This window comes from Hirundo rustica, chromosome 15, assembly GCF_015227805.2.
Source record: "Hirundo rustica isolate bHirRus1 chromosome 15, bHirRus1.pri.v3, whole genome shotgun sequence".
NCBI classification, from domain to species: Eukaryota; Metazoa; Chordata; class Aves; order Passeriformes; family Hirundinidae; genus Hirundo; species Hirundo rustica.
In genome coordinates, this window is record NC_053464.1 from 6,225,875 (window position 1) to 6,251,852 (window position 25,978).

At 38.3% G+C, this 25,978-nt stretch overlaps 1 protein-coding gene across 10 annotated transcripts in view; it reads left to right on the top strand.

The window, feature by feature from the left end:
- The window catches only part of CLEC16A (C-type lectin domain containing 16A), a 71,359-nt gene that overhangs the window by 18,991 nt on the left and 26,390 nt on the right, over positions 1 to 25,978 (top strand). For 9 of the 10 annotated variants that reach the window (XR_009208336.1, XR_009208338.1, XR_009208337.1 and 6 more), the window contains 12 exons: positions 1,301 to 1,529; positions 2,901 to 3,030; positions 7,128 to 7,228; positions 7,976 to 8,098; positions 9,452 to 9,561; positions 10,034 to 10,078; positions 11,311 to 11,361; positions 12,041 to 12,169; positions 15,708 to 15,828; positions 20,104 to 20,255; positions 20,967 to 21,171; positions 21,865 to 22,032. Coding sequence is in view for 7 of the 10 variants with exons in the window: in XM_058422569.1 (XP_058278552.1) it covers positions 1,301 to 1,529; positions 2,901 to 3,030; positions 7,128 to 7,228; positions 7,976 to 8,098; positions 9,452 to 9,561; positions 10,034 to 10,078; positions 11,311 to 11,361; positions 12,041 to 12,169; positions 15,708 to 15,828; positions 20,104 to 20,255; positions 20,967 to 21,171; positions 21,865 to 22,032 (1,564 nt within the window). In the remaining 3 variants the exon portion in view is untranslated. Of the gene's footprint in view, positions 1 to 1,300; positions 1,530 to 2,900; positions 3,031 to 7,127; positions 7,229 to 7,975; positions 8,099 to 9,451; positions 9,562 to 10,033; positions 10,079 to 11,310; positions 11,362 to 12,040; positions 12,170 to 15,707; positions 15,829 to 20,103; positions 20,256 to 20,966; positions 21,172 to 21,864; positions 22,033 to 25,978 lie in introns of those variants that run through there. The other variant, XM_058422568.1, reaches the window with a different exon arrangement.

Below are 25,978 nucleotides of genomic sequence, written 5' to 3' on the forward strand. Positions count from 1 at the left end.
ATGTCAGAAGATTCAAAGAATCATTTTAGCCCTTTAACTTGTAGACAGCTGCTTCCCTGATCTTTTCCTGATTTCTTGTTTTTATGTATAGATGTTGCTAACTAGGTCAAGGGAAGGATTTTTTCAAACTTTTCCCCCCAAGTGTCTTTGATGCAATCATCTTGAGTGCTAATTGTGCTGAGTCACCTAAGGCAGAGGATGTAGTCAGTTTGGTATTTACTCTAGTCTTAATTCTTTTCTCTTGCTTGCCCTTAAATCTTCTACGCTTTAGGCAGTGTCAGCTAAGTGTGATTGGAGTATTGAGCTCTGAAGGTGATGGGGTTTCTCTAGGTGTCCTGTTTAGTGTAAGCCTGGCAGAAAGCTCCGAACCATGTGTGCCACTTCTCAGTAACAGAGGTTTGGTTGATCAGTGTTTATATTGTACTCTGGTGATCAGCTGGCAGGTCTAGCCAGGGAGAGGGGAGCTCAGGAACAAGCTGCAGAATTGTAAAGTCCAAGTTTGTTGCTACTTCTGTTTACAGAGCTTCTTGTAGCATCTTGGTCACTTTCTGTAAGAATCCATTGCTCTGTGTTAGGATGACATGCTCTTGGAAATACTTCATTTCTTCTGGGAGAAATTTGTCATCTAAATTTATTTTCTTGCTCCATAAATTAGTACTCAGGAAAATGAGGTGTTGGTTTGCAGTCTTACCCTGTGATAACTTGGGATAAAACACAAATAAGTCTAACAAATGAAGTTGTGTTTTCCAGGCTTGGTAAGTCCATGTCTGGAGGCCCAAAAAGGGTTAATGACAGTGCCATTTGTTCCTAGTTGATGCATGAATTAGTTTGATGTTGAGGGAAGCATAAGACTCCAAAAAAAAGCAAACCAACCCAAAATCTCACAGCACAGAGCTTTGGATTTTGTCCTTGCAACTTTTGAAAGGGTGTGTTTCATATTAATGCACAGCTGTCAACACACATGTAGGATTTTGCTGCCTTTATCCTTTTTACAAAAGGTGTCTGAATTTTATGTCTACTGCCTGTTTCACCCCTTCAGTTTAAAACTTAGAGTGATTAAATAGGTCTGCATCATCTTGTCTCAAGAACATCTTCTTAATAATAGGTCTTTGGGGTACGTTACTTTGGAGATAATTGGTTTGTGCTACTGGTGTTTTGGTACTAATTTTTTGTACTTTAAGATGGATTTGAGATTTTTGAATAGTGGACTAATTTACATTTTATATGAACTGAAGTTTCTTTATCAATTACAGTTAAAAATGCCTTGGCTGTAACTCAGTAAAATGCTTCAAATTTACAGGCAAAGTCAAGTATCAGATGTTTCATAAAACCCACAGAAACACTTGAGAGGTCTCTTGAAATTAACAAACAGAAAGGGAAGAAGAGGATGCAGAAAAGACCCAACTATAAAAATGTTGGTGAAGAAGATGAAGATGAGAGAGGATCTGAAGATAACCAAGATGACCTTGATAAAAGTAAAGGCACAGAAACAACTTCAAAGGGCATAAGAACAAACACTGAAAATGAAGGTGAGTATTCCAGCAAGAAGATGCTGCTTGCAATTTAAGCACTTTTATTTACTAATGGATCTAGTTGTGATTTGTGTGACTCATTCTCTTGCTGCACTAGGTAGACATGAGACTGTGACATTTGTTTAAGGCTTTGGCTGGATTTTTTTCTCCTGTTAAATCACGCTGTGAGAACATGTACTTCTAATCTGATTAAAAGCTATGAAAGTGTGTTCATATCTGCCTGTAGGCCTTGGCCCTTATCACAATGCATGCCTTGCACATCAGTGTTAGTGGTCGCGGGCACTTGATAAGCAAGACTGACAACTTCATAGCTTGGCCTTTTGTGGTAAGGCAGAGCTGTAGCTACTTCACCTTTGCAAGATGTCAGCAGTATTTTATGCATTTGTCAATGATAAAATTTAACAGGTGTGGTAGAAGTGACAGTGCATGATAGTTTTGAACTATTTAATATCATCTTTGGAAAATATTTTCGACTCTTAGATTTGTTTTAATTGGACTTTTTAGGATTTTTGATAATAGCACAATGGAAGAATTGCTTTTATAGGATGAGTGGTCTTACAGCAAATTTTAGCTATTTTATAGTTACTTCTTTTTAGAAGGATGTACTTAAGTCCTAGTACTTACATTAAATGTAAATTGAGAAAAATGTGGCAGGATTGCCTGCAAGCAGTTGAAAACAAGAGTGTTATGCTTTGACAGGCCTGTCCAAACATGACTGAGTTTAAATTTAGGTAGACAGTCTGTTTGAGAAGGCTTTCCTGAAGTGATGTCAAATAATTGATGGTGTATTTTCCACCAGGATTTGAAGAAAATCTGAAATAATCTACTGTTTAAGCTGTTGCATTTAGTTGTAATCTTTGTCCAAATTCCTAAGCAAAAGCAAGATTTGTTTGTTCCACTGTTCTCAGTGGATGTGAAGCACTGGGGACCAGGTGTCCTGTTTGCTGCAGTTGTAGAGGCCTGTTTGCACCCTCAGTGCAACTTGATGTCCACTCATGTCCCAGTCTCACCAGCTTTTTCACAAATCTTTTGTTCAGAAAGGGGTTCTATGGCTTTTCTTCCTGTGGTTTGCGTGGGTAGGGAGCTTACTGTGGCTTGTTTATCTGCCAAAATGATATGCGTGTTTTCTTGACATATTTTATTTATATGTTTACATTTCTTAGAGCGTTACATTCCTTAAAGAAATATAAGCCAAGTTCTTTACTGGGGAAAAAATTGCCTACATGTGTTCATTAACCTGTGATAATGGTTATACGTCTTATATATAGATGCACAAGATGCTTTTAATACCAAAGAGAAAATACAGAAGAGCTTATGATAACTTCGTTAAAAATTTCAAATTTTGGTGGTATGTTTTGGTTTTTTTAGAAATAGAAATGGTAATCATGGAGAGATGTAAGCTGTCAGAGCTGTCTATCTCTGCTGTGACTGAGCAGAATACAACAGATGAAGAAAAGAGTGCAGCTGCTTCTGGGAGTGAGATAACAAACTGGAACAGGTATACAGGAACTGTAGAAGATTTTGCTGAATTGCTTCCTTACCTACCCTTCCCTTAAATCTTTTGCTTTTCTTTAATGGATATTTCAAAACCGCTTCAGGTTAAAATTACAGGGGTTTTTTCTGGATCACAATTGAGTGAATCAATACAAAAGTGAGGTGTAGCCTCTTTACTGCTTCGTTTTGGAAATGATCCCCTTTGTTTCTAGTTTGTGCTTTTCTTTATGGCAGTTGCGATGCATTAAGTTGGTAAAGTTAAATTACAGAATATTAACATGACAAAAATAGAATATAAATGTTTCCATCCCATGATTTCCTAAACCTCTACATTAAGATAGAAGTTATATTAATTATATTTATGGTTGCATTTGTCCATTTTGTATGCACCTATAAGGAAAAAACATGGAAAATTCCTCAGTTCAGGGCCGAGTTTGGCAGAATTTAAGTAGCAGTAGTTATGGGCAAACCGTTGTAACCTTTGTACTGTTTCCAGGGTCCATTAGTATGTTTTAGAGTTATTGGAAACTTCTACTGGAAATGGAGTTTATAAGTGTTTCTGGGAGCAGAAATTGCCCTGACTTCAAAATTTAAGCTTGGATATATTGTGAGAAGGTGTCTTAGGGGTACTCTAGGGATTTTGCATTCCTGTTAATAGAATGTTAAGAAACCAAATGTGCCTGACACAAAAGTAATTGCAAATGTGTCCATTGGGGAAACGCACATTTTTGATAGGATTTTAAATTTATTTTTAAACTTGGGAAATGCTGCCTGGTATTCCCAGAATTTCATTCTGTCTCCATTATAGCTTTGTAGTTTAGATTGCGTTCATTAATAAAGATAACATTTAATTTCATTGTAAAACTGAAATTGAACCTTGACTTGAACTGGCTTTAAAACACATTGTCCTAGATTATTGATAATTTGACTAAAATATGTGCCAAATGGCTTTTAGAAAGAAATTGGCAGTGAGTGCATGGAATACTAAAGTGACTGGGATGCTTGGGTCTGAAAAGTGCAGAATGCTTACAAGTGAGCTGCCAGTGCATTTGGCAGATGTCTGCAGGTCAGGCCTCTTTTGATCTGCTGGTGTGGTCTCATTTTTTCTAAAAATAAGGAACATCAAAGCATGTGCAGACCTATGCATGTTAAAATAAGGATATGCCTTGTACAGGGCAATTCTGGCCTTTTATATGTGATTTTTTTTTTTTTTTTAATATCAGAGGATTAGCTGCTATAGCTTGAGATATTGTGTTATGTTATATGCCAAGTATAGTATTTGAAACAGCAGCTAAATTTCTCAAGAGACTCACTCCAGTATGTGTAGCTTCTGTCCTACACTGGTTGGAATCACTGAGCCTTGTGGATAAGGCACCATGTGGGAGTGGAAAATGCAGTGATCTCTGCCGTGCTGGAACTGCTTCCAGACCTGGAATAATCATTAATGGCTGTGGTGACAGTGGTTCCTAGTGCAGTCTTCAATTGTGGGCATACTCCACAAGAATAAGTGACTTGAGGAACACCTGTATGGCATTTGATCTGCTGCTTCTATCAAACCCTTAGTAAAAGACTAGTAAAGGAAGCAATTGCTTATAGAGTTAAGTACATTTGAAAATACTTAGCACATAGCCTTTACTATGAAAAGTGGGGATTTTTCTTTTTTTTAACAGTCCAATAGTTGTTGAAAAATAAATGGAAAACAGCACAGATGGCAGTTAAAAATCTGCAGCTGTAAAAGCTAAATCAAGGTTTTCATTTCCCTTAGCCCTTTTCCTACTGTGAAAAACAAAAGAAAAAGCTGAAGTATTTTAGGTGTAATTTTATTTTGATAGGCCTCACTACTGGAAAGTTTAAGCTTAAAGTCATGTTTTAAATTAGCTTCATTTTATGAAATGCTGCACAGCAAAGTTTTTTTTCCAAAGCATGTCAAATCTTCATGCTATGTTGTGGCTTCTGTTGCTGTTTTCTTAGGCTGAAGTTTTTCTGGGTCTATTGTGTATTCAGTCTAAATGAGGAACACTGGTGAGGGGGATTCTTGGAAGTTGCTTCAGCCTCAGGTTATTGTGGCTGAGACAGATAATGCCAATAGATGCTGCGAAGAAGCATCTGGAATGAAAATGGTATATCTTGCTGCTGTAATGGTTTTTTTTTTTCAACTTTCAGTTCATAATTTCATGAATCTAATTAGTATGTGGAGGAAAACAATGAAAAATGTATTAGACATCACAGAAATAATTTAATACTGTGTAATATTACTGTTAATGGAACAACTACAGATACCCCAGCAGCTTTGACTTGGTAAAACATTGGCTTTAATGAAATTATATTCAGTAGTACTTTTATATTATAGGTTAGGGTTTAGGTTGTTTACTGTCTGCTGTTGGTCTGAAAGCGAACCAAGTGTTATCTTGCATTTAAGTATTTTTATCTTGGTCCTCTCTGTTCTTTAGTCCTTGAGGCTGAGCTCATTTTACGGAGTGAAAAGCCCCCCCGCCCCCATCTGAGGGTGACACGAGGCTTGTAGGGCTTGTTTAATACTTAGGAAGTGTAAACGCTCTTTTGGCTTGTTTTCAACATTGCGAATTCTTTAGGTTGTTTTTCCTTGAGTAGTTACAATCTTTTGAGATCTACAATATGCGGCAATTTGACTTCGGCACATTGAGCGGTGTTAACTTGGGCAAAGAGGGGTCAGCGCCGGCGGCATTTCTGGTAGCGGGGCCGTGTGATGCATGCTCAGAAATGCACAGCCCTGCTGCCGTGACACGAGCTGAGCAGGGAACAGCGTGGGCTGGGGTTCTGGTCACTGCCTGCTTTCAGTAAGAGACAGCACTCTGCTGAAATGTGCCTGGAGCTGCCGGGAAGTTCCCGTGCCTTGTTATGCCTCGGGCGCCGCGGCTTTCCTGGGACGCGCCCGGTGTGACCGTGAGGGCGCCGCGGGTCTGGAGTGGGAGTGAGGTGTGAGTGCGGTGGCGTGTTCTGGGCCCCTCTGGGCCCCGGGAACCACAGCAGGGACGCTGTAGGGCCCGCTCCTCGTCCGCTAGGCCTGAGCACAGCAAAAAGTGTTCGCTTCTGTGACTTTGATGTTATTTTAATGTAGTTTCTTTGAAGGTAATTTAGATAATGTAAGAATATTTTTCCTTTCACTGTTAGAGTATGGTTTAAAAGATAGGAATAAACACTTTCTACTCGTGCTTCCACGCTGTCATCTTCTGATGACTGTGACACTTCTCTGACATATCATTTGTTTATCTGGGCCAGTTGTGAAAATATATTTAGTTTTTGCTTGTGCTCTGAACTTGAACAACTGACTGGATACCAGCTGGCTTAAGACCAGAAGTGAAGCTGCTTTGCCATCAGGCATGTGCTAATATCAGCTGAATCTCAGCCATATCTGATCTGTCTAAATGCCTTCTGCATTACACTGACTTTAGCTGTCTCCAAGGTACAGGTAAAAAGAGGTGAATTTAGCACTGTTGGTAACTTCCTGTATGTGTGTCATAGGTCACACGTGTTTAAACTCCAGAAAACAAAGCTCATCTTCCATCCAAAGCTTTTCTTTCCTCTTCAAATATTCCCTCCTCGTTAATTTCTCTTTCCTGTAACTGTTGGACAGTCAAGTTGTTGTTGAAGGACAGCCTAGCTTCCTCCAAACTTCTGGTAGAAATGCTTACTTGTAATAGTAAGATCTTTATAACTCTGTTTAGCACAAGTTTTAAAGGAGTCTGTTTTATACAACAGTGATACCAGCTCCTTAAATTTACTTATGCACTTAAAACAAGCTCTGCAATGCTTCTGTATATTTACTAAACTGGCTACAAACAACCCAGTAAATGTTTGAACAATCAGTTCTTGGGAAAGTATTGTGTAATAAATCTCATTAAAACTCAGATTTATTGTCAATATGTAAATACAAAGCATGGCTGTAATCTGAGCACCGTGCAAAAAACTCTGTAACAGAATTCTTTTGTTATAATGCCTGAAAATGTGCATTACTGTAAATTTGCCTCTTCCATTTAGCTACATGTACAGTAAGATAGATAAGATAGTTACCCATTTTTCTATAGTTTTTTTTAACAGTTTCTAAATTACTGCTTTCCACAGGCCTTTCCTTGATATGGTCTATAATGCACTGGACTGTCCTGAAGATGATTACTATGCCCTCTTTGTCCTCTGTCTTTTATATGCAATGTCACACAACAAAGGTAAGTTTTGTTGTGTAGAGTTAACTGCAAGGCCGGGGTTGGAAGAAACTCTAAATCTTAATGGAGTCATCATCTGGTTTATGGGGTTGTTTATTCAACCTGTTCTTCAGAATGAGACAAGGAGATCCCCACAATCCATAACTGTGTATTGTTCTACGAGGTCTCCCAGCAAACCAGTCTTTTCTGAGAAATAACTTTGATATTTTAAAGGAGTACATTAAAGAAAGATGGGATTAGTTTCCCTATATAACGAGTCAGTGAAAGTTTTCTTTTTGTTGGGGAGGATATTAAATAAGGCCACTACAAAATAAAATTCCCATTTCTTTTAAATGTATATGAACAGGTTATGTAACTACCAAAGCAGAATTTAAAATCAGACTTTGTTCTTTTCCCCTTTAGCCATTATGCTCTCCAGAGGTATGGCTTGATTTTGATTTGATTTAGATGCAAACAAATAATCAGTGAATTTCAGAAACAGAAAAATCATTTGCATTTCACCAACCACTTTGGGATTTGTGTCTTCACCCAGTAGGCCTCCTTTAAGGCTGAGAATTTTCAGGGGTTCATCCATGTGTTTGGTCTTTGTTCTTCCTCCTTTTCCTTGTAATACGAAGTCAAGGCTATCTTGCCTAGTTTCCTATTGCTAATTGTTCTCTTCTGAGAAAACTGCTGTGGTCTATTAAATGTTTGCCTCGGAGCACACTCCCATTTTCTAATTCGCTTTTTTTTCCTTCACCCTTGTGAAAGGACTTGACTCTGTCAAGCTGGAAAGAATTCAACTTCCAGCTCAACATGCTGAAGAGAGAAATTCATATAATCATGTCCTTGCAGAAAGGCTCATCAGGATAATGAATTATGCTGCACAACCAGGTATTGCTTTTCCAGGGTTTTTTCTCCAAGGTGAAATTTTTGAAGATGGAAAAAAGCCACTTAGCCCCTTGTCTTTAAGGGGAAGGTGACTGTTCAGCATGCTCTTTGAGCAGTGTTTAGGTATGGTTTCTGAAAGGCAACCATCAGCTTTTCCTTGGTTCGTGAGGACCAAAAACTCTGGATTTGTGCTGAGTAGTTGTTATTATACTCAGAACTATACAAGGATCTCTTGTCTTAATTCCCACTTTCTGCACTTTTGAATAAACAAAAATTGAGATTTTTGAGTGGTTTCACCTTAATGGATTTCGTCCTGAAAATATGGTCTGTGGCACCTTTGCTTGTAGGAATTATTCCAGTGGAGAAATAGTCTTGAAAACTGTGGTGTCCTCTGCTCATAGCAGTCCTTTGTCTGTCACCTCTAGGTGGTAGCAGATTTTCCCATACCTTTTTTAAAATTCAGGTTGTATTTTCAGTTCTGAAGTGTTTTGTAGAAAATGTGGGGTGTTTTCTTCCTTTTTTTTTTTTTTTGTGTGTGTGTGAATTAAGGGTTACAGTGTTCCATGACCTATTCCATGAAAGTAAGATTTTTGTTCAATCCACACCTCTCCTCCTTGCACTTCTCCCCTTAAAACTTTAAATGGCTGGAACTGGTTCTCCCGAGAAACTGACACACTATCAAATTTTTGAATGTCTGTAGAATGAAAATCTCATGTTTGTTTGACTTGCAAAACTTACCTACAGCATATTAACTTGGCTGATGTGTCAGAGGTGAAAAATGTGTTTATATATGAAGAGGTTGTACCCTACAGCAGCAGGAAGGAGTGCAAATTTAAATAAAGGCATGTCTGGGGAGAGAAGTGCTGGGCAAAGGTGGAAGTGAGATTTTTTATTCAACTTGCTGCATGCTGTGTAGAACATCTCCTTTTCTCTCTTCAGAGAAAATCTGTGCCTTATTAGTGTGCTACATACAAAGCTTCTATTCACCTTGTAACTTCATCCATCCCAAATATTGGATCCTTTTGTAATTTTAGTGCAATTCAACCTGTGCTGCAGATTGATAAAGGCAGCAAAACCCAATGTTTGGGCTGACTGTTCAATAGTATTCATCTTTGCCTTCTTGTTGAACGGTTCTGCTTTAAATTTTCTTCAACTTTAAATTGCTCTCCCAGTTCTTTTTATTTATAGCCATCAGCATTGTAAGTCATCAGCACTCATCCCTGTCAGGTGGGGGTGTGACAGAGGAGCAAAGTTGGACGTTTGCAGGAAGAGTAGAAATATTTAAGAACATGGGATGATGGGAAGAGCTATAACTAAAATGCTGCTATTTTGTATGTTGAAATTTTATTTTCACAGATGGAAAAATTCGGTTAGCAACTTTAGAACTTGGCTGCCTGTTGCTGAAGCAGCTTGTGTTTTCTAAAAATGGCAGGATCATAAAAAGTGTTCACCTTGATTGTCTTGAGGTATTTTCTTTCACTTTTCCAGTCACTGTATTATTGGTGTCTGAGTCTTGTAGTATAGTTGAATAAATTTGTTTTATTTCTGATTGCAATAAGCCTTAATGTGAAATTTGAGCTTCTAGAACATCTTTGCATTGGTAGCTCTGTGCTGTGAGCATCATAACCTATGTTCTGTTCTCAGCTCTGCTACTTTAAATTGTAACTTCTCAAGCAATTTTTTTTCTTTGTCTCTCTGAAATCTATAAGTTATCCATCTCCATAATGTAAATAAAAGTGCTTTTGAAATAACAAATAATAAACTCACATAAGCTGCATTTTCATGGGTGCAAGAGCTGTATTCTATCAAATTCTGGGATTAAGGCCTTGAGTCAGGATATTATTAGTCTGTTCTGTATGAGTTTTTGGGTGGGTTTTTTAATGTGACTAATAAGCAAGTGGCATATGTATTCCCTGAAACGCATTTTCTCTTTCCTAGGGTGCAAGGGAGGAAAGTGTTCATCTCCTTCGTCGTTTCTATAAGGTAAATAAGCAAAATGCTGTAAGAAAAAAGTCCTTTACATATGGGGAATGACTGCAGCCCAGTCTTTACATAGTGACTAAAGAAGCACCTTTATTGAGATGGGAACTCCAAATTTGTGAGAGTGAAGAAAGTGTTTTCTTGGAGAACTCCTCTCCTTTCCACCCTTCCCATACCGCCTGACATATGTCACAAAGGGCTGTTGGAAGATTCACAGGGTTTGTAGTAGAGATCAGGTTTATCATTGACACTAATATGGAATATGTTTGGTTTTAACATTACTTTTTGTTTGTATCATATCTGAAATTATGATTTAAAGTTTTACTTATTTCTTTTTTCTTACTGGAAACCTTTGCAGCTTTTTATTTTTGTGTGTGTGTTTTAAACAATGAAAGAAATTAAACTTTTTAGCCCTAGGCATTAACTTCTGTATAAGGAGCAGTAAATCTCTGACAGACTTCAAGTGTCTGAAATATCTTCCTGTTTTTCTTTGAGTTCTCTTGAAGGATGTTTGCTCAATGTGGCTTACAAAAAATAAGTAACTTGTGGTGGGTTGACTGTGGCTGGCTGCTAGAGGTCCACTCAGCTGTTCTCTCACTGCCCTTCCTCAACAGGATGGAGGGACAATAGACTGTCTTGTCAAGATAAAGAACAGGGAGGTCACTTGCCAGTTAGTCATGGGCAAAACAAACTCAACTCCACAGAAATGATTTTATTGCCAACAAAGATAATTTTAGATAGTGAGAAATAAAAGACAAATTAAAACACTGCTGTCACCCATGTCTCCCTTTTCCCAGGCTCTGCTTCATTCCGGCTCTTCAACCTTCCCCCCAGGGGCAATGGGAAGTAGGGACTCTCTGTCAGTCCACAACAACTTCTCTCTGTTGCTTCTCCCTCCTCACACTTTCCCCTGCCCCAGTGTGGGTCCCCTCCTGTGTGGGCTGCAGTCCTTCAGGACAGTGGCTTCAGTGTGGGTCCTGCAGACTGCAGCTCCTTCAGAGCACACCTGCCTGCTGTAGTGTTGGTACCTGCTCCACCACGGTCCTCCAGGAGCTGCAGAGGAATCTCTCCCTTTCCTAAGTGTGTTTCCCCAAAGGTGCCAGCAGTGCTGCTGAAGGGCTCAGCAGTGCCCTGCAGCCCTGGCCTCCCTTCACAGACACACTGTACAGACCCAAACCTAGCAGAGCCCCAGGCAGCAAGGCTTCATGGCATGTCCTTATTCTCTCTTTTCAAAGGGAGAAGAAATCTTTCTGGATATGTTTGAAGATGAATACCGGAGTATGACAGTAAGTGAGACCCTTTCTGTCCTGGCAAATCCTCAGAGCCAGATGCAGCACAGAACAAGAAAAAGTACTGAGAGGTGCTGAGGGCACTGGGGTCGTTATTGCTGGGAGTAGGATAACAAAATGCGGGTGGTGTTTTGACTCTGAGAAGTTGTGTCTATACTTAGATAAATTACTTACGTGAAACTTCACAGCTCTTTATTAAATAAAAGTCCGTTACTTTTTAAAATTAAGTATAAAAAATTGCTTCAGCCTACAAAATGGGACACTGGATTTTTTTTTTTTTTTCCTAATCAATATGAAAATCTTCCTGTACCTATCTGAAGCAAGTTTCTCAGCAAGTTTTGAGAAAGTTCTTTTTGGAGGGACAAAGTTATGAGAAACTTCCTTGTGATTGAAGTAAACACAAGTTTAAGTCAAAACTTAAAATCTAACCTGGCAGAATTAGGTTTTTAGTATTTGGGAAATATATTTTCTGTAACCTGGAGTTTTTCCTGTGTTTTATTTCCATGAAAACTTTGGCAGTGTGTCTGGGAACAAAGAGATTGCGTGTAAGGACCTTAAACAAGACGTGGTATTAAAAATTCTCAGAATTTTAGAATACGTAACAAGTTGTATTTGAAACTAAAGGGGCAAATACTTACTGTTCTGTATGGTAACCAGTGCTAAAATCTTTTTATAGATGAAACCTATGAATGTGGAATACTTGATGATGGATGCCTCGATCTTGCTACCCCCAACGGGGACACCACTGACTGGGATTGATTTTGTGAAAAGGTTGCCTTGTGGAGATGTGGAAAGAACACGAAGAGTGCGTAGGACTATTTTTCTTAACGTTTGCTCATGACAAAATGATGCCAAAATCACTGAGCAATTCTAGGAATCCAAATACTTTTCTTTGAAAACTGCTTGATTGAAAGCTTCATCCATAAAGTCATAAAAGCTTGATGAAGACAGATCTGTGTAATGTATATAATGATTTTCTGCTCCAGGGGAGAAACTCCTCTGGTTTCTTGTGTCTAGTCAGTGCTACATGTTCTTGCACTGAGGTTTAAATTTTTCAGACCATGCAGAAAGCTCCATACAAAGACATTTTGATGATACTCAGTATATGATCAGCTTCTTTTGTGTTCTGCTATCTCAGTCTATCACTCAGTTATATTCCTGTGCTAAGAATCTCCATGGAGGACTGACTGGCTTTGTACTGCTTGTATTTCTAGACATGGCAAAAAATTTAATTTGACTTGAGAGTTGATCTTGCCAAGGTAATTTATGATAGAGATTTGAGAATGAGGAGAGAACCAGTGAAGTATCTGTTTTTGTGACTGACACAATCTGTAAAGGTGGTAACTGACCCTGAACAGCAACATGCTTATTTCCATTCTTGGTAATCAGTTCTTGGCCCTTATCTGGCTGTGTCCTGGAAGCCTTGCAGTGTCAGTAAGTCTAAGAGATGTTACTGCACAAAATCATTATTTGGAAAGTGCTGTTCTCTGAGTTTCTTTGCATTTATGTAAGTATATTCAAGTACTCATGAAGGAAAAAAAATGTATTTCCAGGAATATTCTGAAAAGGTTTCTTTTTATTGCTTATAACCCACACAGCTTTTGTTATCACAGCAAGTTGTTTGATAGAATTCAGTGAATTATTTTTAAAAATATTGTTCTTAGAAAGCAGAAATGCTTCCTGGAATTCTCTCTGATGCATTTAACAGAAGGAGCTTAGAAATGCACATTAGTGGGAAATGACTGTTCCAGGATTTTCATGTGCTAAAATAAGGAATAGTTTAACTTCTGTTGGTGGGGGGGAAAAAAAAAAAATCAATAGAAATATTCCCGTGGCTCCTTTGGGATGTAAGGGTCTCTATCATCAGCGAGAATTCCCAGAGTGATTCCTTGTTGGTGCTCCTTCCCCACTCACGCTGCACTCAGGTTTTAGTATCCTGAGTTCCTGTGCTGCTCCCTTCAGCCAGGCTGCCTCACTCGGCTGAATTGCCATGATAAAATGCTGGATTCAGGTGACATTGCTGCTGCCACTCAGCCTGCTCAAGTTCTAATGCTGGTTTCAAATGGAAAAAGAGTTGATTCTGAGCACGCTCCAACGCAGTTCAAAAAAGTTCTCAAGTTTTATTTTCACTAGCAAGTGAACTTTGATTATATTGTGAGTTCTTAACTGTTAGGATCTTACTTCCTTGCTGTAGAAAGTCCCTCTAAGTGGCAGCTCTTCTCTTTGACAACTTTAGGAGAAGCTTTCAAAAACCTCACTTTGTGAGAAGTTTTTGAAGTACTAAGAACACTTTTCCGTGGGAATGTGATAAGATAGTGGTAGGTATCCCTGCAAATTGCTGTTTCTTTGCACATGGAACATGTATATAAATGAGGAAATCAGCAGCATAATGCATAATTCTTTAATGTAGGTGGAAATCCATATTTGTTTCAAGTTCACCAAAAACCAAAAGTCAGCCAAAAAACTTCTAGGCCAAAGAACTTCTCTGCTGCTTTGTTGAGATCTGATAAAATGTGTTAGGTACAATGTATTAATATTGGTAACACACCGAGGGCTGTCCATGTTGTAGGAAGCACAGCAGGGTTCCCATTTCATCTGATGCTGTTCTTTTTTTTTTTTTTTTTTTTTTTTTTTTGCAAAAGGCTGAAGTTCTAATTTTATTTTCTACCCCTGTACTTTGTTCTGCACTAAATGTGATTATATATTTGGAGATGAGTGCCATTAGTTTTATAGGAAATTAATGTGATAAAAATTAATGCAGTCTAGGAGGAAGAGGTTTGAGGGGGAAGATAAGTGAAAGCTTGAGTGATGGTTGCCCTCCAAATTAAAAAAAAAAAAAAAATCACCTTGTTGGATTTAACCTTGGGGTTACCAAAAATGCCAAGATTTTCCTGTTCTTGATGGAATTTGACAAATTTTAAATAGAATACTGTGAATTCTTCTTGAAGCATCTGGTAGGAAAACTGCTTTATAGTAATCCTGTATAATTTCAGTAAATCCACAATATGTTAGAATGCAGTCTGCCTAAATGGGAGATATCATCTTGCATTCTGAAGTGACTCTCTTCTCATGAATTAAATAGTATTATTATCATGTTTTTGTTTGATACCCTTGACGTCCTTTGCTCCACATAATCATATTGTCCTGTTAAATTTCAACAGGGTACCAAAGCCATTGTTTGGGGTCATTTCATGGAAGAACTTGATACCTGGCTTCCCTCTCTTTGTTCTGCCAGAAATTTCTGGAAGCACTGCCAGTAGAGAGCTGGCCAAGCACTCACAGTTCTGCTTCACAGGAGCCACCGTTCTGTTGATTTTAAAAATAGAGGAGTGAAGGGTTTTCCCTTAAAGCACTTTAGATTTGTTTTTCCTAATACTTCCTGCAATCTGGGAGTTTCTGGGCACTGCAGCTGTTCATGAATTCAATGCTGTTACTGTAAGGCAGCAGTTAATTTACTGTATGCCACAGAATTACTGTGTAGGAAACTCTTTAAAAGCAGAACTCCGGAAGTAATAAAAAATGATTTTTTTTTTCCTTGTAGGGAAAGAGGATTATAAATGCTGCCTTTCAAAATGTGGCTAATAAAATGATTGTTCTTTGACACTTTGGGTCTTTGCATACCATATGTCATAAATTTGTAAATCAAAACTAGCATATTCATTTCACAGAGCAGCTGTTGAAAGTTTCTTGGGACTGTTGCAGCTTCCAGAATGCTTTGCCCTGATAAAGACCTCCTGAGAATATGAGTTAGTGCTTCAAGAATGTTGCATTACATGTGGCTAGTTTTGATGAGCACAGCAAATGAAAATGCAGAAATCCCCACTGGTTCTCTTAACTTGCAGGCATCTTAGCTGGACTTAGCCAGAAAAGCTGTTACTGTTTTAAGCTCAAAATGTGAGAGGCTCTGAAGGTGAAGGTTGGTTGTGTAGGTGTCTGTAGCATAAAAGTATTGCAAATACAGTCTTAAAATAATGAATAAAGAAAAATATTCCGAGATTTTTTTTTTTTTAGTTTAAACAGCTTCTGTAATTGTTTTCCTGTCAGTCACAATGTGGAAATGTGCCTGTGAGACAAAAGCTCTGTTGCTTCTACTTCACTGAGAACAAATATCATGTTTCTGCATCTTTCGTGTCTTTTTTTTAACTAGGTTGGAAATTACATTCTACTTTTTTTAATTTAAAATGTATTAAAAATTTATTTTCAATTTTAAATGTATTTGAAAGATTTACCGTAGGACAGCAAACTTGGGATTGTAAAAGCCAGTATATGCTTGTAAGATCCTGGTGAAGTATGTAGTATTGGGTGTAAAAATATTCTAATATTCTTTTCTTTAATTTCTCCAGGCAATCAGAGTTTTCTTTATGCTCCGTTCACTGTCACTGCACTTGCAAGGTGAGCTGGAAACTCAGCTACCACTCACGAGGGAGGGAGATCTGATAAAGGCAGATGATGTTCTGGATTTGAGTAAGTAGTCACTCAATTTCCTAAATAGTCTGACATGAAAAAATTACTGAATTTTTTTTTTTTTCTCTTAAACTGCTTGTTACTGCTCTTACTTAAATACCTGAATTGAAGTAGCGTGGCGTTGAAGTTCTACTGTCTGTTGTAGCATAAAAATGTATTTTCTAGTTTGGGTCTTCGCCCAAACAAGAGAGAGAGGAGAATGTCAGCATTTTGGCATAAAGCACGCAGGATGCACATCATTGCATAGGTGCCATACCTTGGGAGGAGACTTTGCAGTGGGCAAAGCCTGACCCGAAATATTACATTTGTGTGCCTCTTTAGTTACCACTTTGGAGATGTTGCTGATTTAACAAATTTTCCTCAATCTCTGTTAGTACAAGGCTTTTAAAATTCTTGGGAACATTACGATGCCTTCAGTGTTTATGCTGGTTTGTATACAAATATTGTCAAGAGGGGAGTAGAGGTTAACATGACCCAGTAAAAGCTTCAGCTACCGTTTTGATTTGGAAGAATCCCACAAAACTATCAAAATGGCTTATTTTTTCCTTTTGCCTGAATGCAGTCATGGTGTTCTATGTGAGCTTGATGAGGGAAGATTCAAATTTCTTGTAAAGAAGCATTTTTACTATTTTGATGCACGTAGGTTGAATGCAAACCTTTAGGTGTAGTTGCAGGGTTGTCACAATATATATGAAGGTGTGAATAGAGAGTCAGGTAATTCCACAGAAGGTTCATTCCATACTGCTGGATATGCTGTCTCCAGAATTACAACTGCTGTAACTTTGCAGTGTTTTTCTGCTGTAAATAATATTGACGCAATTACATATTGTGTGATAGCTGTCTGCCTTACACTGCCTGTGAGGCTGGAGGTGTTTTCACTCTTACTTAGCAGCTCACTGTGTGAAGCTGGCAGCTCAAATTCACAGCCTCAGTGTTTGGTTTCAGATGGTAACGGGATTCTGTTAGTGGCCATGTTTTAAATGCCATAGCTAAGAGATAAATGAGGAAATATTTAAAGCTGTTATTTCTTTGCTGAAACAGAAAAAAGTAACGACATGGTTAAGTTTCTTTGCTCACTCTGTCAGCCAAGTGTACAGGCTTTAAAAGGCCATCACAGTCAACATTTTTTTAAAAAGATTTGAAAAAAGTTTATGATAGAATAATTGAGGTTGGAAGGAGCTTCAGCAGATCATCTAGTCTAACCCCACTGCTCAAACTGGGGTCAGCTAGAAAAAGGTTCCCAGGACAACTTGTTGTCACGTTTGTGACAAAGAGAGTAACCCAAAATGTGGTGCAGGTGTATGACCAGGGACACATCCTCTAACTTGAGCTAAATGTACTTCATGGGAACAAGGTTCATTCATGACTGGCCTTTTTCTTGGTAAAGTGGAATATCATCCGCTGCCTGCTGTTGGGAAGAGTTCTTCCTGTGAAGTGGGCGGTGCTGCTTTCACTGTCTCTGGCCTAATGCTTGTCTCGGGCTGCCAGCTGTGTGTACAAAGGGCTAAAAGTTTTCTGTAAGAGCTTTTAATGTCTGCAGATGATTTCTGGAATTGGGAGGACTGTAAACTATAAAATCATTAAAGATCAAGCCCCAAAGCAGATTAGGTGCATTTAGACCATCTTAAGTAGCTGTTACATTCATAAAGATTTCTTATAATACAATCTTTTCATAAACACAGGTAACTATTTTCACTTAATTTACATCTTCAGCACTGCAAGCAGCTGAGGTCTAAGAACTCTACTTCCTTGGCTGTATTTCCTAAAACTTGGATTTTTCTTGGAGAAAGTCCTCAGAAATCTTGGATCCATGTAATGGAGATGTAGTGTCCAAACTGGTTACAAACTTCATTTTGCATGAGGAGAAATTAGCCATTACTGTTAATCACAGAAGAGACACTCCAGTTGTTTGTGGCAGTGTCACACCAGGACGCCATTCAGCCTGTGGTTCACTGTAATCCCCAGACCAAATCTGAATAGTAGTTCAAATTTCTGAAGTTTACTGGGCTTGATATTTTTGTCTGAATGTGTGGGGTATCTCTAGCTGTTTCATAGCATAGCTGTAAGTATTCTTAGATCAGTTCACTGAGAATGTGTTTAACCACACTTTCTCTTCTGTTTTTGTCATCAAGGATGACAGTTTATGACTCTTCAGCAGCTGTGAACTAGAAACAGTCATGTTAAATGGACCACATTCAGTCGCATAGACTCAAAGGATTCCTGTAACAGTTACCTAGTAAATGAGTAACTTTCCTTTCTGTTCTTTAAAATACTTTGACAGTAATGCTTTACTTCAAGGTATTGTCAAGTCTAAAACAAAAACTTTCTGTTCTGGAAAGCATTTTGCCCTTTAGAATTCTTGAAGTACTGCATTTTGTAGTTGGGAGTTGAATTTGTGCAGCAAGTATTTTAACCTGCTTGCTGTTGCACTAAGTACTGGTCAAAAACTAGTATTTGAGAACTCCACAACTCTGGTGTTTTGGCCTATTTGTTGAGATTCTCCCAACAGGCTCAAAATTCATCAGCCTGACATACCATGTTTGGGAAGAGTCCTAATCCAAGCACTTCATGTCTTGAGAAGAGTAGGACTGCTCCAGGATTTCAAGTCAGCTGAAATAAATAATGTTGATGGACGAATTTGGTTGAAGAATAAAAGAGGCAAGAATAAAGCACACCAAAATAAGATACCCAGTTCTGCCTGGTATCTCAGCTCCATCTCTAAACAGGAATAAATCCTCCACAGAATTTATGGTAATATTTGCCAATCCTGTATGGATTTTTTGAACCTTCCAGGGCTAGGAGAAGGTAATAGCAATCAATCCTCACGTTAACTGAATCATGTCCTTTATGTATTGTGTTTATTGATTAAACTCGTTTTCTCAAATTTCAAAAGCTCACAGTAGATTCACACTAGTTAGTATTAATTATCCTCTTAATTGTTTTAGGATTCTGTATTTCAGACCTTCATTTCCTACCATCCCATCAATTTTGAATGGATCCTGCTGGTAAAGGGTAATTGGTAGATTCATAGAAATGTTAGTTGGAAAGGACCTCTCACTTGTGTTGCAGGGGTTTTTTTGCAGGGGAAGAGGAAGTTGGTTTGAATTTTGAAGCTTGAAAAACTTCAGTGATGTAAATTCCACAGTATCTCTGGGTAGCCTGCTGCACAAAAGAATTTCTTCCACCTCCTGACCACAGTTTATGGCTGTTGCCTATAGTTGCATGACCTGCCACTGTGAAGAGCTGTACACTTCTACTTGTAGCTTGTCCTGCAAATGTTTCTAGTGTGAAAATGGTGTTAAATGCTTATTTAGATAAGTAAATAAGTTCTACTGTTTTATATAGCTAGCCTCCAGAGTATTTTACTTGCTCTAAGTTGTACTAGATGAGAGAGAGGAAAAGACCTGTGTGTATCAAGAGTATGAATGAAAGTATCAGTATGAGGCAAAGGAAAAAGCAACTCTTACTACTGAGTTAGCAGAGCTCTGCTAGCAGTTGGCAATGCCAGCTTAAGGGCTGCTTGGTAGATTTCAGCTGGTTTAAAGAGGGTGATTTAGTCCCTTTTAATGAATAATAGGTTTGAACTGGAATAGGGCAGTGAGAAAATACTGGAGAATGTATTTTGGGGTTTGTTGAAGGGGTTTCTGGAGTTAAGAGAGTCTGTCCTATATAAGTGAATGAAATATAGGGATAATGGAAAAAAAATATAGCCTCATTTAACAAAGATTGTCAAAATGCTGCTTCAATTTACCTGGAGAGTCCATCTAATCTTGAAATTGAAGGGTGTCCAAGAGCCAGCATTGGTTTTGGATCGGTACAAAAGTAGCTTGTGTCAGGAGCCAAAGTTTGTAACAAGGTAGAATTAATGACCTGCAGAGGTGTTGGGTCTGGCTGTGGTTGTTAACAAGACTTGGGTCTTGCACTTTGTGGGAGAAATCTGCACTGTTGCAATTTCACCCAGGAGATGAAGGGAGCTTTTTTCTGAAAGGTAATGGAGGTGGTAAGAGAAAGCAAGGTACGTATAGTACTTATCTTATATTTAACCTGTAAGATGTCTGAACCACTGTTGTTAAAATCTCTCTTGCCCTTTCTATGTAGCTATTATAGGGAAATTAAAATACCGGTTAAAAATGTGAACAGGAGCTTTAACCATGTGTTGTCAAGGTTATTACATTTTTATATGTTAACATTTTCTGTTATGTGAAATACCCACACCCAAGAATCCTCATCTTCAGTGTTATGTAACCTTTTCCCTTCCTTCTTTCCTTCCTTTAGATAACAGCGATCTGATTGCTTGTACAGTCATAACAAAGGATGGGGGTCAAGTTCAAAGATTCCTGGCTGTGGACATTTACCAGATGAGTTTGGTTGAACCAGATATTGCCAGACTTGGATGGGGAGTAGTTAAGTTTGCAGGCCTTCTGCAGGTAAGGGAAGTTGTAGTTTGGGGGGCCACCTTTTCTGAGCTGAAAATATACATTTTATGTTGGATAAATAGTAATGTTTAGTTAATATTAGTGTAAATATATAAACTGTGTACCATGCTTCCTTATTTCTTTGGTCACTGAGCGTTTTTCTGCTTCCTGCCTTTTAAAACATTTCTGATTTTCTGAAGAGGTTTACGTAGATAGCCAGAGACACAACTGCAGCTCGGGTAACTTCCTTAGCATACGTTGGGCTGTGCTCATTTGAACACTGAAGTCACATCCAGTTAGGACTGTGTTCCAAACACTTTACTCAAGCAGTACATTATTGAACTCACTTAGAGTTCTGATTTTCCTACACAGGTAGAGAAGGTGACAGGTGGTAATTTTGAAATGATCTGTGCTTATCTAAGGAAGTTTTTCCTCATTTGTCTCATTATTGCCTTAACCATTGCTGTTTGTATTTCCTGAAAATTTGCTATGCTCAAATATAGCTCAATCTCTATGAATACTGATTTGTAAAGAGGTAAATCCAAGTCATACAACTTGTGGAGTGTGGTTTGCTTTTATTTTGTTGGGCTTTTTACCATGTAAACTGTCTTTGTAAGAGCTTTAATGGAACATTCACAGGATTTTCTTTCAATGTTAATATTTAACCTATAGTTTAGAAAAGCTTACTTTTTCTTTAACTATTTGCCTTCTGCTTCTCTTTAGGATATGCAGGTGACTGGAGTCGAGGATGACAGCAGAGCCCTGAACATAATAATTCACAAGCCCGCCTCGAGCCCTCATTCGAAGCCCTTCCCCATCCTGCAGGCCACGTTTATTTTTGCGGATCACATTCGCTGCATCATTGCCAAGCAGCGCCTGGCCAAAGGCCGGATCCAGGCTCGGCGCACCAAGATGCAGAGGATAGCAGGTGAATGGCTGTCCTGAGAGGATTCTGGGAGACAAGACTTGGCTGTCACTGCAAGTCACTGTAATATAAGCCCTGAGGCACAATGAGGAGTGGTGAGCCACGGAAAGCTCTCAACAAGGGCTGAGGAATATTTCCAAGGAATAAATCTAGTTTTGTATTTAACTTCGAGTTTATAAAGTGGATATGTCACACTTTTATGGCTTGTTTCATATAAAAAAAACTAAAGCAGGTTTGAGGGAATTACAATCTACTTGATATTTAAAATTTTAGGTTGAATGTAATCCAAAGACATTTATTTGCCATTTTAAAGCAGATTGTCTCTTTAAGTGGCTTTCTGCAGTGTTCAGTTGTAACTAATGAATTACTTTATTTGTGCAGGGGAAAACAAATTGAGGTTTTTATTGTTAATAACTGTGCAAAGGACTTCCTGTAATCCTGGGGTTTTTTTTCTTTTTTCCACTGTATTTTGAGGTTTTCCTAGTGTGAATGTGGTACAATGTAGAAAAGGTTTCCAGAAGCCTTGACTCTTTAGTTTCTCAACATTTGTAACCATAATTAAGAGGCAAATGGACGCAAGTCATGTTAAAATCTGGTTTAATCTTAAGATCCTGAGCAAACTATCAATTTTCTTGTCACCTCGTCTTCCTTTTATGTATTTGAGTAACAAAAACTATCAATTGTGATTAAACATAGCTCTCCTGGATCTTCCTGTTCAGCCTTCGACTGAAGTTATGGGTTTTGGACACAGCTCTGGAGCTGCAGCCCAGCACCTCCCATTTAGATTCTATGACCAATCCCGGCGTGGGAGCAGTGACCCCACAGTGCAGCGCTCTGTCTTTGCCTCCGTTGACAAAGTCCCAGGTAAGATTGGCATTCATTTATAAGCAGTTTTTGCTTTGTGATTTCTATCTGCAGAAACTGTACTGTAATTTGTACAAGCAATGGAAAGCTTATTGTGATGTGTTCCTGAGCACACAACTCCAGGATTAGGCTGATGGAAAAATTTACTCTTGAGAGAAACAAGTAAACCTGGGTGTGTATTCTGGGTATGTCGTGAGCAGTACTTCCATGGCAGTTTTCCCAAATGTCTTAACACCTTGCCTTCCTTACAAATCCAGTTAGTTTAAATCATGCTTTACATACTCAGTATTTATGCAACACATGTCAGTTGTGCATATTTCCTCCTTTAATTTGGTTATGAATATTTTCCTGCTGGATTGTGAAAACAGCCGGGATGCTGTGCACTGCCTCGTTTCCCTCAACTGAGCAAGACAAAAAAGGGCCAAGGCTACTCCTAAAACATTAGCTTGGAACTGGGAATAAAGGAATTATTCTAAATCAATGAGCTCTTTGCTTTTTTGTCTCCTTATTGTGTGTTTCACAAATTGACTTTTCTGCAGAAATTCTTTTCCAGATGATGACATTTTTCCTTTTGGGTTGAGTAATTTTAAAGAGAAATCTCATACTGCTTGAAAGTACTTAACTGTGCTGTATTATACAAAAGATCTCATTACTACTTGCTGCCAGTCATTTCACAGAACTCAGCATTTATCTTTAAATGTGATTCAGAATTCAGATTACTTAGAATGCAGATGTTTTACTGCTTTAGGACTAAATTTGAGCTCAGTTGCCTGAGTCCTGACTGGGCAACAGAAATTATAAAACCATGGATATTGTCGGTCAGGTGTTTCAAAGACAAGTGTATGTTGTGTGAGGGGAGTGTTTTCCTTATTTGACATGACTTCCACAGAAAAGGTGTGGTTGGAAAGATGCCAGTGTTACTGTTTCAGCTTTCTCTAAGGAGAGTGAACTTTTGTTCCTGACAAATGACTTTATCTGCTAATTTAAAGGGGGATATTAGGCATGATGTAGCATAATAGTTTGTTCAAGTAACCACATACTTTATTTGAATCCAGGAGATTTAGATTTCACTTGCAGATCCAGAGGGAAAAGTATTTCGAAGCTTTTATTTGATACAAAGTATGAGAAATGAGGCGCAGAACTTGAAGTTATTTCAAGTGCAACGTCTTTGAAATGCATTTTATGACAGATAGTAATATAATAAATAGATTAATATCCTGTATTTCATCTGATTACAAAGCAAGTGTCAAATGTGGGTTTGTTCTCTTATCTTTGCTGAGGAATTAATAAGGTTTTCTCATTCCTAGGAATCTCTTTGTGTTTATCTCTTAATCAGGCTTGCAGTGGTTTTTACGTCAAGAGGAGAATTTTGTAGCTTTGAAAAAATTACTGAATAAGTTGCAGTTAAATTACTGGCTTCATGTATTCATTACTTACTGCTACAACACCAACTGGTGTTTGAGTTCTGCAAAGCTTACACAGTCACTTAAATTGGTTGTACTTTTAAGAAACAAATTATGCTTTCCCGTGGTGATGATGTGCTTTGTAGATTTAAAAGGAGAGCTGTGTTTTTCTAGCAACATTTTTAGAAGACTGATTACTACTTTTGGTAGGACCATGTTGGCTGTCAGTGCTGTACATCCAGCATGATTTTTAAGAAATTAACAACCATATAAATGTTTTCATTCCTCCTGCAGATTTAAGTCTGTGCAGAACTTCAATGAAGCTCTTGAATCAGTTCCCTAATTCCTACTGTCAGTTTTCAAGAACACTCATTGCAGTTGTCCGGTTCAGTTTCTCTCATAGTGCCTACATAAAGCCCTGCATATGTCACTAGAGAGCCTGCAGTTACCTTCTGTGTTCCCTTATTGTCAAACTGGGCTTCACTTCCCTTCATTGTTCCACAGTCCAAAGTTAAAATCTTGGTGTCTGGGGGGAATTGGGTGAGGATTGTTACAACTTAAAACTGGATTTTGTGCAAGACACGTGAAGGGTGATGAGAATGTCACAGACGATGCTTCAGAGCATCCCCTGAACACAAAGGAAAGTGCAGGGACATGCTGAAATCATCTCCTGCTGGACTGGGCAGTTCTCAGCAGGGAACAACGTAAGCAAAATCCCTCACTCCATCAATTTTATCATCATGAAGTCATGGCTATGAATATACTCCAAAGTCTATTTTAAGTTACTGGCCTTTGCTAGAATGTTAGAGGATTTTAGGGGTAGTGTAGCTGGCTAGACTGTTCACCATCTTATGTATTAGTTATGTATGAACATATTGTACTTCTGAAGCACTCTGTGAAAATAAAGAATCATACTGTTTTCAGAGAAACCAGCAGATTTGATAGGGGCCCTATGAACAAAGGTCTTCTATTGAAAGTAAATAAGTAATGACTTCCTCTTCAAGCAAACTCAAGAATTAGTTTCAAGTATCAGCTCTATTCTGAGATTTATATGCTCAGTGTGTCTTAAGGGAAATGTTAACGATTTCCAGCAAAAGGTACATCTAAATATTTTAACAAGTGTGGTTGCTTACCTACTGAGTAAATTTATTTTGAAGAGCAAAAGTAATCAATAGATTTCTCTTAATATTTTATCTATTTTTAATATCTTAGTAGATGACGGTAGGATTTTGAGGGAAAAAATAGGAAAAAACTTCTTGTTAACGTTAGCATGGCAAGAAAGCTATAGTTATGTTCATTTTAAAGTGTGAAGGAAAAAATCACACATAGCTTTAGAACCCTTTGTGTAGTATGAACTAATATTTGTCATCATCAGACAAACCTTGTAACTGTCATTTTGCTTCCTGTAGGTGTGATTAATTCTGCTCACCTTTTCTTTGCAAGTACTTCCTGAAGGAAATTCCTGATTAGAATATTCTTTTCTTGGTCAGTAGTTTCCCAATTACAGTATTTTGAATAATTTAGGCTTACCTTTTCCTACTACCTAAATTAATTTCCGTTAACACACTTAAAATCCTTCCTTTGCTGTTGTTTTGGGAGAGAAAATACATTGAGGTCGTTTTGAAGGAAATGCTCCCATATAAGGACATGAATCCATGAATGCTTTTCTGCAGAAGCTTTGGGCTGACAATCCTGCTAAATCAGGCCAGCTTTCCCTATGACAGTCATGGGAGACCTTGTTTAATGTTTTCTTCTGTGAGGGTGGAAGATTTCTTCTCCCCTGAAGTGCAAACTGTTTGTGGATAGATATAGATATAGAATACTCTGGATGGGTACAGCTTTTACCAGCACTGTAAGGGAAGCTAAGTATCTTGATGTAAGCTCTTCTACAGCACTGGCTTTAGGAACTGCTCTTAATTTCATTCACATTAACAATGGCTTTGCCTCACTTCTCTGGTCACAGGTCCACTGGTTATTCCTTGTTCCCCCATCCTGACTGGTATTTCAGACTATGAAGTGTGTATGAAAATCTAATGTACATTTTCTCTGATTAAAAACTATAGCACTCAGGGCCTGTGATACATGTGGAAGTCTTTCACGTTTGAGATGGTTCAGTTTGTGGTTAACTTTTTGCAGACTGCCAGGCGTCACTGTATGTAACCTCAGTTTACCTAAATGATTGTAGAAGATCAATCAGTTTGGTTTCTGAAAAAAATACATGGATTTATTTACATTTATGGGATAATTAGCTCCTCACCTATTTTGTTTTTCACTGAAAGAGATGTCTCCTGCCTTGGTGGTGATTTAGTTCTTTCAAGTGGTGTTCATCTTGAACATAATGAATTGTAATTTAACTTGGTAAAAGTGACATTTAGATACCTATCTAAAACTATACTGCAGTGCTACAGAAATTCAGATAGCACTGTGTTTCTGCAGGTGGTTTTGAGTCTAGTTCTTGGGTAAGTGTGGGAGGTAGAAGGTAGGAGGTGGGACTGCAGAAAAAGTCAGATCATTAACAGGACTGGTGTTTGTTAGCTTTCCTC